The 17,891-nt window shown below is 45.8% G+C and overlaps 1 protein-coding gene across 8 annotated transcripts in view; it reads right to left on the reverse strand.

Annotated features, from left to right (window-relative positions):
• Nucleotides 1-17,891, reverse strand: part of sorcs1 (sortilin-related VPS10 domain containing receptor 1) — a 117,417-nt gene that overhangs the window by 19,697 nt on the left and 79,829 nt on the right. For all 8 annotated transcript variants that reach the window (XR_003670462.1, XR_003670463.1, XM_028402933.1 and 5 more), the window contains exons 5-14: nt 15,414-15,487; nt 13,261-13,325; nt 11,348-11,466; nt 11,084-11,173; nt 8,962-9,141; nt 8,086-8,232; nt 7,274-7,376; nt 4,355-4,431; nt 2,656-2,747; nt 2,196-2,303 (exon numbers count right to left, since the gene is read on the reverse strand). Coding sequence is in view for 6 of the 8 variants with exons in the window: in XM_028402933.1 (XP_028258734.1) it covers nt 2,196-2,303; nt 2,656-2,747; nt 4,355-4,431; nt 7,274-7,376; nt 8,086-8,232; nt 8,962-9,141; nt 11,084-11,173; nt 11,348-11,466; nt 13,261-13,325; nt 15,414-15,487 (1,055 nt within the window). In the remaining 2 variants the exon portion in view is untranslated. The remainder of the gene's footprint in view (nt 1-2,195; nt 2,304-2,655; nt 2,748-4,354; nt 4,432-7,273; nt 7,377-8,085; nt 8,233-8,961; nt 9,142-11,083; nt 11,174-11,347; nt 11,467-13,260; nt 13,326-15,413; nt 15,488-17,891) is intronic.

The following is a 17,891-nucleotide window of genomic DNA, read 5'->3' on the forward strand; positions in this document are numbered from 1 at the left end:
CACACACACAGACACACACACAGAGACAGACACACAGAGACAGACACACACACACACAGACAGACACAGACACACACACAGAAGCTGGTTAGGCTGTATGATATGATTAAAACACTGAAGTGAGCTGACTGACGTCTTCCATCATCCTCACGAGCACCGCTCGTCTCACACTCACGGTCCTGCTGCTATAAAAACTCCAGATGTGTCTGAAAATAGATCCTCGACCTCGGCCCCTCCGCCTGTTCTGCTGCATCACACATCACTGTTTGATGTCTGATGTTCCAAAGTTCAAAGATCCAGAAACCAGACAGTAAAAATAAACTTTCAATTGCTTTCAATTAATTACATTATATTATATTAAATTCAATTCAATTCAATTTAAAAACATTTGGTACATTTAAGAGTTTCTTTAATTTTAAATTAATATCCACGGTTGTTGTAATTAGTGTTTTTTTTTCTTTTGAAAATGTTTGATTTTAATTTCTTTGTTTTGGACAGGTTTGTTGTTATATCTGTTATATCACATATTATTATCTATATTACATTATATATCTGACATTTGTCAGATGTTTTGTAATCTTTGTTTTGTTCCCAACATTTTAGATTGATGTTCTTAAATAAATTAAGTTATTTTATCTATAATTTTACTTTTAGTTTCTGTAGTTTTTTTTTCTTTTTACAGTTTTTTGAGACTTTTTAAATACATTTCGAGATATTTTCCTCATAATTTTCTTTATATTCCAGATGTTTCCCTCAGGTTTGTGTTCCTCCTCTCATACATCTGTATCTTTACCTCCACTCCACTCTCACCCGCTCTTTATTGTTCTTTGCTCTCCACTCAGTTGTGCGTCACATGTCACACGGCGTCTTGTTGTCAGTGCAGACAGAATGTGGTGGACGTACTCACAGCTTAGCTGGGTTTGTGTGGTGTCTCTGCTCCCACTGAGAAGCATCAATGTTTGTTTCTGTGGATCAGGATGAATACCCCCCCCCCCCAGCATTCATACCACATATTTATCACAATCAATCTGTCAATTAGCTGCAGAGGCAGCCGACCATGACAGGCACTTACTGTAAGAATGAGTACAAATTGATAAGAAAACATGATGCTCTTATGAAAACTAATGGTGTGCCTGCCAGCTGAGCGGCTGCTGTGTGGGAGAACTTATTCCCAGGTCTTAACCCCGTCCTCTCTTCCTGTCCAGCTGATTGTATTTCCCTCTCTCTCTCTCTCTCTCTCTGCCCCGGTGTCTGTCCCGCTGTGCAGAGCCGACCGTCAGTCTGCCGTCCGTGTCAGGGGTCTTGAAACATTGATGTAAGGGCGGTGGAGCCCTGCGCCTCTGCTGCCACGATGGAGGAGTGCTACGTCACACCACGCACACACACACCGCCTCTAATAATAAACGTGAAAAAGCACAAAGGGAATCTTCATACATCATCTGTCTGAGGGCACCGTGAAGCCACTCTGACGCCGTGCAAACTTTTTAAACGCAGAGTTTCTCGCCTGCTTTCTCAGCCGTGTTTTGATCATTTTGATCATCTTCCCTCAGATGGACGGCCGCGCTGTCGCCGGCTGCCAAAGCATTGATCCTCTGTGATCATAATCTGCAGACAGCCACTTCTGATGTCGGCTAGACCTTGAGAAAAACCTTTTTTATTCATGAACAGGAAAAAACATCGGCGTCAGGAATGCTGAGTGGAGTGGACGTGGATACAGATGCAAGCAGCACAGGCTGCAGGAGAGAAGCACCAGAACCTTAAGGAAGAAACTTCTTATTGTTTTTTCTGATTTTTCTTTTGTCTCTTTAGTTTGGAACAAAAATTGATCAGCAGTAGGAATGTTATTGCCTGAATGTGGGACTGTTTTCTCCTTAAGTCACTACATTAAGGTCAATAAATAAGTATTTTCCTCATAAAGTCACTTGTTTTCCTCTTACAATTAAAACTTTACTGTCCAATAATATCCAGAGATTTTCCTTTTAAACTGGGTTTAAATTTAAATATGATTTTCTTATAAATGTAAAACTTTATTATGAGTTATACGTCGAGCTCCTTCTCGTAAAACTAGTCTTAATATCATCGCTTTTCTTCTACATTCTCAAATTTGAATGTCATGTATCTTCTTACAGTACAGCTGTGTGTCAGACTCTGACGGGTCATTGATCGCTGATATTGACGGACAGCTTGTGACTCACGTCATGATGAGCGTCTCCTCCCCCGGCTCTCCCAGCACCCCGTCCACAAACAGCGGCGTGTTGGTGAAGCTGTACTTGTTCCACTGCCGTCCTTCGTCGAAGCTCAACCTGGGAACACAGACAGGCGCCGCTGATCCCCGCTGTGTGCTCAGCTAATGACCCTGAGAGTTATCTGACAACTTTATTCCACATGCAGCGCAGGGCTGCGGCGCTCCGCTCACTGAACACTGATGACTGAGAGCTGCTCTCATTACGGCTTCAAACATAAAGGTGAAATTGAATGACGATTGTCAAAGCAGCCATTTTCCACGGCTGGCAGGTTCTGGAACCGTATTCATGTCGTCTCCAGAGTTTCTAAGACAAACTCATTTGCCTTTGTTTGACTACCGTCAGACTCGGAGCTTCCTCTGAGGGAATTAGTCATGCTGTGACAAACGGCGTCTCTGTCATAATGACTCACCACAGGTGTCGGATGGGAAGCGGAGTGTGTCTTATTGCAACTAAGGCTCCTCCTTGGTCGAGGTACAGCACAGCATACTCCTCATCAAAGATCTGCAGGGACACACACACACACACACACACAGTCATACACTGTGGTTTCCAAATAATCATTTCTCAGTGCTGTGTTTAATTAGAAACTAGAAGTGAAGTGAAGTGAAGTGAAGTGAAGTGAAGTGAGGGCCACCTGTGTGCAGGCCACGAATCAAATCACCCTTTAAAATGAGTCTGACCTTAAAACACAGGCGTGAGTGTGCGTGCCTGTGAGTGTGAGAGAGAGAGAGAGAGAGAGTGTGTGTGTGTGTGTGTGTGTGCATGTCTGTGAGAGTGTGTGTGTGTGTGTGTGTGTCTGTGAGCGAGAGTGTGTGTGTGTGTGTGTGTGTGCATGTCTGTGAGAGTGTGTGTGTGTGTGCGTGTCTGTGAGCGAGAGTGTGTGTGTGTGTGTGTCTGTGTCTGTGTCTGTGAGAGAGAGAGTGTGTGTGTGTGTGTGAACGTACATGCGTGTGTGTGTGAGCGTGTGTGCATGCATGTGTGTGCGTGTGTGTGAGAGAGAGAGAGTGTGTGTGTGTGTGTGTCTGTGTCTGTGAGAGAGAGAGTGTGTGAGCATGTGTGTGCATGAGCGTATGTGTGTGTGTGTGTGTGTGAGCATGTGCGTGTGTGTGAGCATGTGTGTATGAGCGTGCATGCGTGTGTGTGCAGGATGTTCTCAGAGTCGGGCAGGTCGGTCACTTCATGCTGCTCCATATGTTCAGTGACTAATATTACTAATATCACATGATGGCTGCAGGTGACAGGGACCAACACACTCTATTCAAAGAGAAGTAATCTGATTACATCTGCAATGACCCTAAAGAGAAGACGTGGGATTAGATGTTTGGTTCCAGATGATAACGTTGTTGTTTTTTTTAGTAAACCTGTGAGGACATACATGACTGTCTACAGCAGCTGTAACAGAGGATGGTCCAGATTATCCTCACAACATCAACAGGAAACGTCTTTAAAACTGCCACAGTGCACAAACCTGGCGCCCTCCAGTGGCTGGTACAGCTACTAGTTTTATAGATTTTGTGAAAAAACTAATCATGAGAGAGAGAGAGAGAGTGTTTGATTTTCTGTTTTGTTTTTTAATTCCAAAAAAATGTGACTTCTGTTTTTTGATTTTTAAATATATTTTCAGACTTTCAAAAGTCAAAACAGATCTGTTTTCTTTTCAACACTAGATTTGAAAAGTTGAAATGTTTTTTCTTACCTTTTCAAGGATTCAGTGAGTCTATAAAAACATGAAACATTAAGTATGAGTGTGACCGACTTTTTTTAGCTCTTCCCTCTGAATGTTTGGTTTGTGTTGTAATTAGGAGCTGTGAACATTCGACGCCCACATGGAGGAAAAACCTGGCAGCAGAACGTCTCCTAAAAACAACTCGTCACACGGCGTGCAGAGCCAGGTGGAGGAAGACGACACTGCTTCTCTCTGAGCAGGTAAAAAACGTGAAATGCTTTCAGGGTCTAGTCAACTGACAGTCTGGACACTTGAGGGACGGCTAACGCTAGCCGTGAAGCCTCAGGTCCTCCAGGACTGACAGCTGACATCGAGTGTCAGTCACCTGCTGCCGTGGAAACCTGTGAAGCTTTGCTTTGAGCGAGGATGATGTGACGCTCACCTGTCTCCAGGTGTTCCCTGCGTCCGAGGTGATGAAGATGCTGACGTTGCTGGCGGTCAGCTCGGAGCCGATGGAGCCTGCAGAACAGACAGAAGACAAAAACCTGGTTTTTACTTCAGATCAAGCGTTCGGAGCGGATCAGCGGGAGGTTCCCGCCTGCAGCTGCAGACCGCGGCTGTAATTACAGCACTCTAAAAGAGCCACAGTGCACAACCACACTCCTAAATTACCCAATAAATCCAGATTACTGTATTCATCTCTCAGCAGCTCTGACCGCATTAAGACAAGCCTCAGTGATGCTGTGCAGACGCCTCTAATTGCCTTAACTTGGCCTGTAATTGGTGTCAGGTGGCTGTTTTTCACAGTGAGTTGTCCTCAAGTCTGAATTCAAGAAGCAGCAGCTGAAAAGCTGCGATGACCTCCGCGTGCAGCAGGTTGATCCGCCGTGTGTCTGCTGATGGTTACATGGAGTCCGCATGGCTGACAGCCGGACTGGTCCAGAACTGACAGACTCACGGCACACCGACGGCACCAGGACTTTATGTTTCGCTGCAACAATCATCAGAGTGAACGCCACAGGCGGGATGTTTAATAAGCTGCATTCATTCACTCAGTGCTGGGTTCAGTTGTCGTTTGTTGTTGTGATGCTGGAGACAGAAACGCTGCACAACACATCTTTAGAAATAAACACATTGGGTGGATAATTACATTCACTCAATGTTCTTGTGTTGAACCGCAGGTGGTTCAGACCAATCAGAGCGCTGTGAGGAGGTGCTGTCAGCTCTGTTTGAGTTTGACTGCGCTGACTTTGATAATTGTTGGGTTTTAGCAAAACTTTATGCTCATATTTCGCTCATATTATTAATCATAGCACGTCCCTCCATCATGGTTGTGTTCCAGATTTCAGATCATCTCTTCTACGACATGATGAAAATGCATCTCTCAAAAGCATGTGCATGTGATCACATGAACTGATGGAACATCTGGAGTCCAGAAAACACTGCGGCAGGCACAGCAGCACTCACAGTGATGAAGAGGAGAGGATGATTAAACGTTAATTAGGAGGATTTTCCTGCATTCACAGTTCTGGTCTGGACTGGACCCACTAGACTGTATGTACAGATGGACGAGGCCCAAACGCCCCGCCCACACTGTTGGAGGCTGCTGACTGTGACATCACCTCCTCCTTTATCAGCCAACTGGGACTGAACAGATATAAACATATGAGCCATCAACCATCTCTGGGGAAGATGCATGTGAGGAGTGTTTTCAGCCTTTACTTGGGCTGAATTCAGAATCACTCACTCACTCCCTCCTCCTCATATGGGGAGTTCAGTGTAGGGCAGCATGCAGTGAACTCATTGTTAAAGCATTCTCAGACATTTCAGATTCTACCTCCGTGATTTTCTGTCTCTGTTAATGACGTCATTGCTGTCGTGAAATAAACGAGCCGATCTCTGCCGGCTAAACAATCTCTGTTGTTAGCAGTTATAATTTGTGCCGTTACAGCCCAATAAAGGTTTTATATTAAATCATTCATAATCAATCACAGCCGGTCATGCTGCATTCTTTAAACCATCATTATGTTTCTAAGACAGGTGACGTCACTTCTGTTCCTGTTCTTTTAGCCGGTCTGTGCAATGCATGATGGGACATATCACTAAAAGTAGTGACCATTGGATGGACACTACTTTTCAAGATGCATTGTGGGATACATTGAGGGCCCTATATGGGGTCTATAATTTCTCACTAAGATTTGGGCAGCACTACAAAATGGTGCAGTCTCTATATATAGGGCCATATATAGAGATCAGGGAGTGATTTCGGACACAGCCTTTGTCTCTGTCTCATCCACTAACATGGAAGATGCTCGGCCAGCCACCAGGGGGCGATCCAGATGTTTTAGCTTCTCTTTCAGGGACCTGTCATGGCGTCCATCTTTATACAGAATTTGAAGTCAATGACCAAGACAAGACAACACTACAGCACTGGTTGTACTTTCTGGACATGTTCACAGTGGTTATGTCCAGCTTGTGTCTTTTCCTGAACCTGGTAAGTACATACACCAGAAGTAAGATGTTCTGAAGTCATTTTAGGGCTGAGGAGGAGGAGGAGGAGGAGGAGGAGGAGGAGGAAGCACTGACTCCTCCCTGAGGGCTGGCTGCTCTTTCACAGGTTAGTTTGCAGTTGTTTCCCTCTGTTGAATTGGCTCATCCAGGAGCTGGAATAATGACAGATAAATCACTCGAAACCTGTTTAATTCACACGGTGTTTGACAGAGGTCTGTGCAGCAGTGTGAGCGTGGCCTTCTCCACACACCCGAGGCGAGCGCCGATGTGTTATTGACAGAGCCGCTCCACACGGGAGTAAATATCACTGAGGTGTGAATCCACCTGAGGGGCCGGCTGATCTCACACTCCTCCACGTCTTTGTTTTCCACACAGTGAGTCAGTGAGAGAGCGCCGTGACCCTGAGGACTGAATCCTGACCGTCACGCGGCGCTCAGCGCTTCAGCATCAGAAGCAGGATGTCAGAGAGTCATCAGAAAAAAAAGCTTGTCACTGCACAGAAATCTGAAGCTCTGACTGCTTTAACTCACATATTCAGACAGAAACCAGCCACAGGTCAGACAGAGACTCTCTGAATGCTGGTCATGTGACTGCTGCTCACATGTGAGGCCATCATGGCTTCCTGCTGGGTGCTGAGGAGGACAGGACGTTTGTTTTTACTAAGTCTTGTCAGTGTTTCTGTCTTAATAGTTGAAACAAAATGTCTTCTTGATATATGCAGATTTTAAGCTCAGACTCGGCCGTTCTTTCTCACACACCTAAACATCATACATGATGCATTCAAGGACCTTTGGTCCAAGTCTGAGCTGTCTGTGTCACTGTGCTGTGAGAACATCACTCCCTCACCCACCTGATGCCACGATGATCCCCGGCGCGGAGTCCCTGCTGGCGATGTTTCCAGACGTGTAGGGGTTGGCCGAGACGTGAAGGTGGAGATGTAACGAGCAGTACGGCTGCAGAAGAAGAACAAGAAGAAGAAGAAACACACCAGGCAGCTCTCAGTGCTCAAAACTTTCCATGAACAACATCACTTCAGAACAGAACGAGGATCCGTACAAACCCTCCCAAGTCCTATCACAAACAGCATTTCCCCATCGGCCGGCCTCACCATTAATTTTGATTGGGTTAACCTTTACCGACACAATTCTCATTACGACCCAGCAAAATGCCAGCGGTGCAGGCCATGTTGTGACGGGCTGTTTAGAGGTTTATTAAAACTCTGACATTTCCTGACAAATGACTGTATAATACGGGAAGAAGGCGAGGCGAGCAGCTGAATCTCTAATTGGTTTATCAAAAAGGTGTCTGTCCATACGTCGCTGTGTTTCTCTTTAAACACACATGAAGCACACACACTGCTGAACTTTGGCCACGGACTCCAGACTCGGCTTGTTTTTTTAGAGGCTTTCAGGAGGAAAGGCAGATAAAAAGCAGCGCCTGCCTCTCTGCCTGACACCTCTTTCTCTCTGTGTTTCTTAAATGGGAGGTCAGCTTATTGGACTGAATCAAAATGGCTGACCTTTCAGCCCGGCAGCCTCGGAGCGCTCAGCTTTGACGGCCGCTGCTCTTTCCTCCTCCTGCTGCTGCTGGGATCAGTCAGCTCCTGTCAAGGCCTCCCTTTGATGGAAGCGCACACATGAAAGTACGAAGGCGGACACTCACCAGCGCGCAGTGGATGCCGCCGCCCCTCAGGTCTCTGCTCGGGGCCTGCAGCAGCCTCCAGTCTCTGCCTCGGTTATAGGTGATGTACGTCTTCACTTGGTTGTCCGTCTTTTTGTTGGCGAGGAACATCCCTTTTATTCCCGCTACCTGTGAAGTCAGAGCAGAATATCATATCATCAATGTCCGGTCGTCTGCGGCGGCCTGACACACAGACGCTGAGCGGGAAACGATCGACTGTCTGCAGACCTGTGAGTAATCAATGTGTGTCTTTAATGAATGTGAGACCTGCAGCCTGCTCGGGGACACGAGTCACTGAGACTCCACTTTAGTAATTGACAGATACTCCCGCCTGCCCGGGAGGAGAGCTTTAGCATGGCGCACGTTTTGGGTGGCGACCCCAATCAGACGGTGGATTTGATTCTATCGCTCGGGCCGCAGCGACACACGAGCAGCATCATCGGCCACTTAATGATTTCATTCAGAGATCAAACAGAAGAATCCCACCAGCGCCGCAGCAGCTCCGTTTCTGGATTAAATGTGTTTTGTGAAGTAATATCTGCAGTTATTAATCAAAGCAGGAAATAACCCCCCAACCCCCATGGTGCTGATGTCAGCACTTTGCAGCTGCTTTGTCTTCACACCCGTTCTGTGAGGACTGTAGGCCTACAGCAGCGGGCTTCCATTCTCATCATCTCTGCCTTCAAGCCTGAAAATACTGATCATTGATCAGTGTTCATAATAAACCTGCAGGCCGGGCTCTCAACAAGAAAACCTGTTATTTACAAAACTTGGCTGAAATGAAAGCTGCAGACTCCAAAGCTGAGACCTTCTCTGCTGTGATGCAGATTTGATATATTATCCTCGGTGAAGGCTCACCTCGTAGAGGTCCACCATGACGTTCCCCTCGGGGCCCATGCTGCTGACCACGTTCTCCAGCGCCAGCGTGTAGAACACGCCTGAAGTGTCGGACACGTACAGGTTGTAGGTTTCGTTCTGGTTCCACTCCTGTACAGCTGCGACCACGCGGTTCTCGTCTGTGCTGATCACATGCAGGTCCTGAAAAAGGCGGGATCACAGTGATGTCACAGTGATGTCACCACAATCATACTTTAAAAGAGAACATTATGTGAGTCAGAAAAGCTCACAGCTCTGCCAGTGTGCTGCAGCGATACCCTTTGAAGCTAGCAGGCTAATTAGCTAGCCTTATGTAATACCACATTTAACCACTAGTTGGTGCAGTGAGCCAATCTTAGACTGCATTCTGTCTAACCAGAGAAGAAGAATCAGAGTTAGCAGTGTTAGCATCTAATACTATCCAACTTATGACTGAGGCTAGCATGCTGGTACCGCCACTGAAACCACTGTATGATGCAGTTAGCTAATAAAATGATTAAAATCATCATTTGCTGGTTTATGTTGTCGTCTTCTGAACATACTGATGATCATTTTTATTCATGCATGGATAAAGATGGTTCTGATTCATCACTGACACTCGTGTTAATCAGAAACATGGTCTGATTGTGTGCACACTGTTCTTCCGCTCCTGCTGTGCTCACTCATATCGAATGATCCTAAGTGTGGCGTGTTGTGGTTCCCGTGTTTTAACTGAGGATAAAGCAGTCATTATCTCCACGTCAGGCTTACTGGGCAGAGATTATGCGGCTGAGGCCGAGCCGCTCGGCTGTGTGCTTCATCTACCTCTGATTGTGCCAATAACACCTTGCAGAGAGCCGCCAGCACCCGGGCCGCCCTGGGCTTGATTGAATAAAACATGTCTAATTGTCAGCGGGGACGTGACGAGCGAGGCCGCGCGCTCACCGAATAACAACACTGAGAATAACTTTCGCCCTTGATTTGCTCATAAATAACAAAGTGAGTGTCACGCAGAGCCGGATGAACCGCAACCGCATCACTCAAAGTTTATTGTTATGCAGAAAACTACACCTGAAGCTTCCTCCAATAATAAATGAGCGTGAGACCATCATTTTTTTTATTTTTGGGATGTACACACACACTCCCAGCACTATATCATAGCCTTACCCGTCCTCTAACATACAAGTGTAATGATGTAATACTAAGTTTAGCACTTAGCATCAGGAAGAGGGGGACTAGTTCCCACACTAACACTTATAAACATCTCATTCTAAGCTGGTAGTACCACAGAACAGCAGCTTTGTTCCAGCTGCTAGAACTTCCCCTGTGTTCCTCTTTGACACTCACACAACAGATGGGGTGGATCTGTTAGCACAGTATGAGATCTTCTCCTAAACAACCTTAGTGTTTGCACCTACACTTAACCCAGCAGTGTGAAAAGTAAGATCCTGTTCACACCGGGGAAATCAGTCCAGCTAGAGCAGGATTTGGGCCATATCTGGATATATCCGGATTGATTTTTTTTTTGAGTCTGAACAATGTGAATCTGGATATATCCGGATATTTTCAGTCCACCTCTCGGCGGTGGATCTAGCTGGATTGGCTTACATCTGGCTCAGGTCTGAACGCAAATGCAGCTGTGAATCCCGCTAGCAACGTGATACATCCAGGTTCACAGGGACAGTGTCCGGGTCATGTACAAAAGCCGTATGTAAACAACCGTCGAACTATGACAGATTATTTTCCACAGGGCTACAAAGGAATAAACTGCTTTTAGAACCGGAAAAAACAACAACAATACGAGCGACAAAAAACAAAAACAAAACACGAGGCGCCACCTAGCGGTTTGGAGGACAACAAACAAGCTGGGTTAAGCTGGATTGAGTGCGGACGCACGTGTGTGATAGCCAGATTTGAAAATAGGTCTGAATGTATCCAGCTTAAAGACTATCTGGATTCAATCCTACTCTAGCTGGACTGACTTTCTCCAGTGTGAATTAAGTGAAAGCTTCTATAGGTACATTTCTACTGCAGGAACTAAGGGATCAATTTTAAGGGACCTTTGTGCATGTTTACTTTAAATATCACGCTCTGGGTCTCGTGCTTCTTTCAGCTGTGATGTTACCTTGGGCAGTGTGTACTTGGGCAGCTTCATAGGGGTGAAGACATCTCTTCTAGCAGACACGTAGTAGATTGGCTTCCCCGCCGTCGTCACCTTAAGGTGAAGAAACCATTTGAGTGAAGACATAAAAAAACACAGAGGGAGAGTTTTCACACCACAGGAACGCATAATAGCAGCTCTCTAAGAATGACCTTGAAAGAAACATCCCTGGAAAAAGCTCTTCTCTGCTGTAATGTTTTTCACTGAGCAAACTGGACAATTACCCACCTGGACAAACACATACTCATCTTGCACCACCAGAGAATTGGGGTCAATGTAGCCCGGGAATGGTTTGCCCTTGTTGGCGTCAGTGCAGTTCTGCAGCTTGCAGGTGACATACAGGGCCTCTGCTCCCACACACACACACACACACACACACACACACCATGGCATCAGTGACGGTATTAAGCCAATGAAGAAAGGCAGCCTTCACCCGGAGCCAAGCGGCTGCGTCTGGCCTCCCACATTACTCGTGTCAATAAAGTGGTCCCCATGAGGGAGGAGCTGGGCGGAGGGGGAGACAGATGACCACAGAGGCCAATTGCTTTCTTTGCCTTGAATTGCAGCGCTGGGAGAGAGTCTGTCCCCACATGTTAGCCTCTGCCAAATATGTGTCGGCTTCCTGCACACACGTGATCAATAGTGATGGAGCTGGCTGTTTGACTGCAGCAGCTGACAGCGCTGATGTTTGCTGTGACGAGTGATTGATCGGCTTCTCTCTATTGTGTGGGGGCTCACAGAGGGCGGCACAGGATTCACACAATTCAAGACAAACACAATTCAACAAAAATATCATAGGTGAGTAAAATCTGATCATGTCTAATAACACCACCCAGCAGAAACTTTGTTTAACATATTTGTAGTTTTTCCACTGCAGGAACTAAAGGGTCATTTTAGGGTACCCTTGGGTTTCTCTGAACTTTGTTCATTTCCTTTGTAACAACAACAATGAGACGAGAGACAGAGACGCTTCAAAAGCCTGATTTACATCTCGTCCCCGTTTTCCCGTTCACACTAGGGAAATAAATCTGGCTAAAGAGGGATTAGGGCCCTTTCCAGATGTATCCAAATGTTTTTTTTCTGAGTGTGAACACCTCGAATCCGGCTGTATCCAGTTTGATTTCAATCCGGCTAGATCCACCTACAAGAGGTGGATCTAGGAGGACCGCAAACAAGCCGGATTAAGCCGAACTGAGTGCGGACATGCTTGTGTGATAGCCAGATTTGAAAAAAAAAAAAAACGTATCCAGCTTAAAGACTATCCAGATACAATCCTACTCTAGCTGGAATGACTTTCTCCAGTGTGAACGGTAACAGTGGCCTTGCTCCAACATATGGTGCTTGTTCAGGTTCTAATGACCCCGTTCACACTGGGGAAATCAATCCGGGTTGGAGCGGGACTCGGGTCGTATCTGGATATATCCGGATTGATTTCAGTCCACCTCTCGGAGGTGGATCTAGCCGGATTGGTTTACATCTGGTTCAGGTCTGAATGCAAATGCGGCTAGCGAATCCAGCTAGCAACGTCATACTTCTGGTTCACAGAGACAGTGTCTGGGTCACGTACAGGGTGAGAAGAAGAGGGTTAGCTTGATTTGTCAGCCTGTTACTCCACTGATAAAGCACAGAGAGAGACTGTTTTATAGCATCAGCCTGTCGACCATCAGTTCTACATGGCAGTGAAAACACAAAGACTGAAAGGGCGGATTGGAGCTGCCTCACCGTCCTGCAGCGGAAAAACACAATGAGTCCCTTTTACAATATATATATAATATAATATAATAATAATAATATATATCTCTATATTTTCTGAGGACTGAGGACTTTGATTCCATCCTAAATAATCTAATCAAACACTATAACTCAGTGTTCCAGTGCTGGCTGTTAGTCAGCAGGATGAGTGATCTCTCTCTGTGCCATCACTTGCTTTTAAAAGCATTCTAATATATGCATTACTTTTCCTTCCATTGTCATTGTGTGTGTGTGTGTCCCGGACCAGTCCTTTGCACTGTCCCTGTACATTACCTGTAAATGGACCTGTCCCCACAACTCCCAGCTCCTCTCCACTTAAGCACAATGCTCAGTGTACAGCACAAAGACGGCAGAAACCGGAGCGCTGAACTCAGAATTCAATTACTCACGTCCTTCAGAGATGCTGGTTTCCAGGTGAATTAAGCCCGGCTCTTTGTCCAAACCCATTTTCGACCTGAAAAAGGACACAAATGTGTTTCAGGGATATCACTGCTGCTCTTTCGCCTTCAGGCAGATGCCACCTACCGTCACTGCTGTCTGACCGGAGCGATTGCACGCTGCACAGTCTGACAAATTTCTAGCGACAGAGGGATTAGGTCTAAAGTATGACAGACAGAGGTGGTAAACAGCAGCAGGAAGTGGCTGCAGGAATGTGGTCTAAGGGTTTAGAGGCTCCAGAAGAAGAACGAAGATGGAGGAAGATGTTTCCTGACATCATTAGCAGAGGAAAAGCCATTGATTTCCCCGCTACAGTGGGGACAGCAGCAGATGTAATAGCATATAATCATTATGGCATTAAATATGCATTAAAAAGACTGGGGGATCAGAGGAGAAGCAAAGGCAGCGCACACACACACAGAGGTGAGAAAGTAGTGGGAGAGTGTGTCGACAGGTAGCACACACACACACACACAAACACACACTTCACACAGTGTGTGTGAAGGGAATGAAAGCCCGGCCTCTGATCATTTGTTGGTAGTATTGTTTCCCTGATGGAACACAGCTGTGAATACGATGGCCTACTTATCCAACGCACATTTCCACCTCCTCTGAATAATCCACTCAGGTACAGTTTAACAGTGCAAACAGTACGTGGTGCTGATGCAGACCCTGCAGCTGAGCGTGGCGCTCGGTGTGGACGGCCGCTTGCTGCCACAGCCTCAGAGTTCCACCGATTTATTTGGATCATGTTTAAGGTCGGCTTGATCACAAAACGAGCTCACACTCCTCCCAACGTGTTTGGTGGCGGCGTGCATGGCAGACATGAGCTCCCTCTGCAGCCTCATTACCAGGGCTACCAGCACCACCACACCTACTGCGCTCCCAAAAATAGAACTCTGACAGCTTCTGCAGCAGCAGCAGCCCTCCAGGCTGCCTTCACTCCTGGCTGCCCAGCTTGTTACTGCCCGACAGTTCCTCAGCAGTTTGTTGAGGTGAGAGCTTTTTGTTAGTTATTGTATGGAGGGCAGATATGACAGACACATACTGAGCTGGACGGTGATGGGAGACGGTGGGGGGACCAGGAAGCAATGACATCAGCTGCACATCCAATAATTAATCACTGTAGGAGAAACTACGTCCAACAAGGACCCGTCAATGTTCCAAGCTGCTGATTGTTCTCCTGTTCCAGCTGAACAACATCGGTCACATCACGCACCCGCCTGCCCCAGAGGACGATCAGCCATGGCACACAGATGAATAATGAAAACCTTAAGAACCTGTCTGGCTCATCTGCTGCTCACTGTGAGGCGGGCCGATGACGTTGTCCGTGCAGGACGCTCTCATCGTCACAATGACACAAGTCTCTGTTTCTGACAGGCCCCAGGAAACAACAGAGCAGCACAGCAGATATTTGTTCATAAAGTAACGTCCAAAGCCACGGCACAAAGGAGTCAGCTTTAATGCTAATTTAGCCTGCAGAAGCTAATGAAGGGATTAGCTTAGGTTCATTCCAATTAGACAGAAAAAGGCGTTTCTATCGAAAATAAAGTCCTCCACAAACAACATTAAAGTCTAATCCTAATATTTTTAGTCTTGAATAAACACAGACATGTTGGTCTGACTAAACCAAGCATTTATTGATCTCAAATATGACTTTTTATATTTATTTACAGAAGAAAGACAGATTTTTCTGTTACTCCCTCTAAACTAGTGATTTTTTACTTTTATATTCTTTATATTCTAATTTACCAAATATTCATAATATAGCAAAACAACTGTAACAGTGCCAATTGGTAAAGTCACAGCTTTCATATGACACCTTCTTTGTTTGTGTGACTTGAAGTATCACAGAGTTAGCAGTAACCATGTGGCAAGAGGGTCGACTTTGATATGAGAATTTTATTTTGATGAGTGATCATTGATTCGCATGGTGTTGAAGTTATGTTTGATGTGTGTAAATATGACTTATATGTGCTTGTAGTAGAGTTTCTCCTGTTTAATTTGATATGCAATATGATTATTTTTTTACATGGTTAGTATAGTGTTATATGGTTTTTATTGTTGGGTGCATGCAGAAGCTGTTGATGTTAGATGTACTCACCAGTAGAAGCGATTAGGGGCCACTCTCTCGTGCACCAGCTGCCACCTCCGTCCGAACTCCACCGAGCTGTACAGCTGTGGAGACGAGCAGACACCAGCCAGGGTTTATTTACACTCCATTTACCGCTGTGCACGACACAAACCACGCTCACTGCCCCGCGCAGTGTTTGCTCTTTAAATGATACGCGTTTACACAGGACCCTTCTGTGGGCTCGCTGGTTTACTCTGCACTTCAGCAGCAGTGATGAGCTCCTCACAGCAACACACACACATGTAGAGCCACTAAATTAGATTAGAATTTACATAAGATTCAAACAGTGCAGAGGCTTAAACTCATTTAGTAATACAAGCTTTGTCTGCTTCCCACACAGCCGTACAGACGCCTCACACACACAGACAGTAACACAATCACTGAAACACTGTGCAGGGTTCTCCTCCACTGAAGGCCTGTGCCCGAGCATGGTGGGTGGTCTCCACCCCGTTCAGCAGTGACTAAACGGGTAAATCGCTGAGATTTGACTGGGATGCACAGAAAAAAGGCAGAATGTGTGTGAGAATCTGCGTGTAATGAAACCAGCTGTGCGTAAAAATAGGAACCCTCAAGTGTCTCAATTTGTTCCCTGATTGCTCCGCTGAGGATTCGGGCCCCAATTCAAGCGGGGATCTTAAAATATATACATAAAACATTTTGTCTCAAGTTGTTTGTAGCTATGCAGATGAATGTTTGTCACAACTGGATGTAACGCAGATAATCGGAAACAAGCATCCAGATTTGGATGTTTCACTCCTCTCTGTAGAAAAACTCTCCCTGAGCTCCAAGCTTTTTTATGTATTGACTGATTATTTCTTGGTGCAGTTTAACATGTTTTAAGTACTCATTATAAACACACGCTGATAAAAGCCTGAAGAGTTTGCAGCAGCAGGCTGTGAACATGTTTATTTCTGCTGTGAGGTCTGACCTACAAGGTTTATTTCCTGTTTGTTTTGAATGGGTGGAGGCACCAGGGTAAAAATGGGCGTAGGTCTATCTCTCCTGTTGCTGTATGTGCAGGTTTTGAATATTTTGTCATGTGCAGCAGCTTACAGTATGTAGACCTATGAGATATTCATCATGTGAGCAGCACAGGCTGGATCTGCACTCATTAAAGAACCAGAATGTTTCTCTGACAACTTAAAAATGAGGAAAATCAGCTACGACCAGCCTGTCTGCTATGTCCATGCTATTAAACCTGCAGGACGTCCAGCAGGAAGTGGACACCGTGTGAGTCCACGTGGACAAACTCAACAAACAGCTGCAGGTATTTCAGAGTTTCGATCTTGAGCAGGCGTTTGCATGACAAAAGGAGTTCTACCTCCAGAAAGAAGCGGCGCTGCTCTGTGAAAGGTTCCAAAAGCCACGAGCAGAAGATGCAGACCCAAGATCTCCAAACAGAAGGCTGCAGAGACACAGAACCTTTGGCTGAGAGACGAAATCGAAGACATCAACTCATCAAGCGTCGCTCTGTGTGATGAAATCCAGAACCTCTACAACAGCGTCAAAGAATCAAAGACCTGGACCTCATGTGTGATCTTCTCAAAGCAGAGAACAAAACCATCAGATGGCAAAACCACATCCTGCACCAAGAAGCTCCAGAAAGGGGGGGCACAGAAACAGGAAGGAGGCTGGAAGCCAGACCAAAGCCAGCGAGCCTCATCTGTGTACGTCATCACCATCACACACAAACATGGCGGCTCCTGGGCTGGGTTTGTGAATCAGAAACTGAAGCCATGTGGTTCCATGATCATCTGTAGTATGTTTGGATGAATAATCCACCGACACTCAGGCCCTCAAGGCTCTCTGAGTCGCTCATATCACAAATGTTCTCCTGGTAAAAATCCCTCAAACCTTCTTATTTCAGCATGTTTTACTTTGGATAAAACTACAATCAATCTATCTGATGTGTACTTGTACATATTAGTGTCATAATTTGGTTTATTAGTTAACTCTTCTGGTCCCCGACTATAAATCTTCCATTAGTTTGACAGATGTCTGTATCTTTGTATAAAGATGGTAAAATAAGGCTGATAAACAGACAATACTAAATCATCCCACGCAGCAACAACTCTCCTCTAACAGGGAGAAGCTGGATCAGAACCAAGGCTCGTCTGACGGGACCCTCCTGCTGATGGAGGGAGAATAAACAGCATGTATGATGCATGCATACATGACACATCTCAGACGGCAGCAGAGCGCTCACATTACAGAAACATTCATCACAGAGCAGCCACCGCGCTCACAGGTTAAAGAATGAGCAGAGCACCGAGGCAGAAAACCATCTCAGTAATGATGATGCTTATTTATAATTCAGCTGGCATTAAGTATAATGTGAGGTATATAAACTCAGTCTGCGGGTCAACAGTAAGCACTGTGCAGACATGCAGCTTTAACATGGAGGGTAAATATTACATACATCAGTGGAAAACAAGTTCACACATTCAT

Source organism: Parambassis ranga, chromosome 1 (genome assembly GCF_900634625.1).
Source record: "Parambassis ranga chromosome 1, fParRan2.1, whole genome shotgun sequence".
In the NCBI taxonomy this organism is placed as follows: domain Eukaryota; kingdom Metazoa; phylum Chordata; class Actinopteri; family Ambassidae; genus Parambassis; species Parambassis ranga.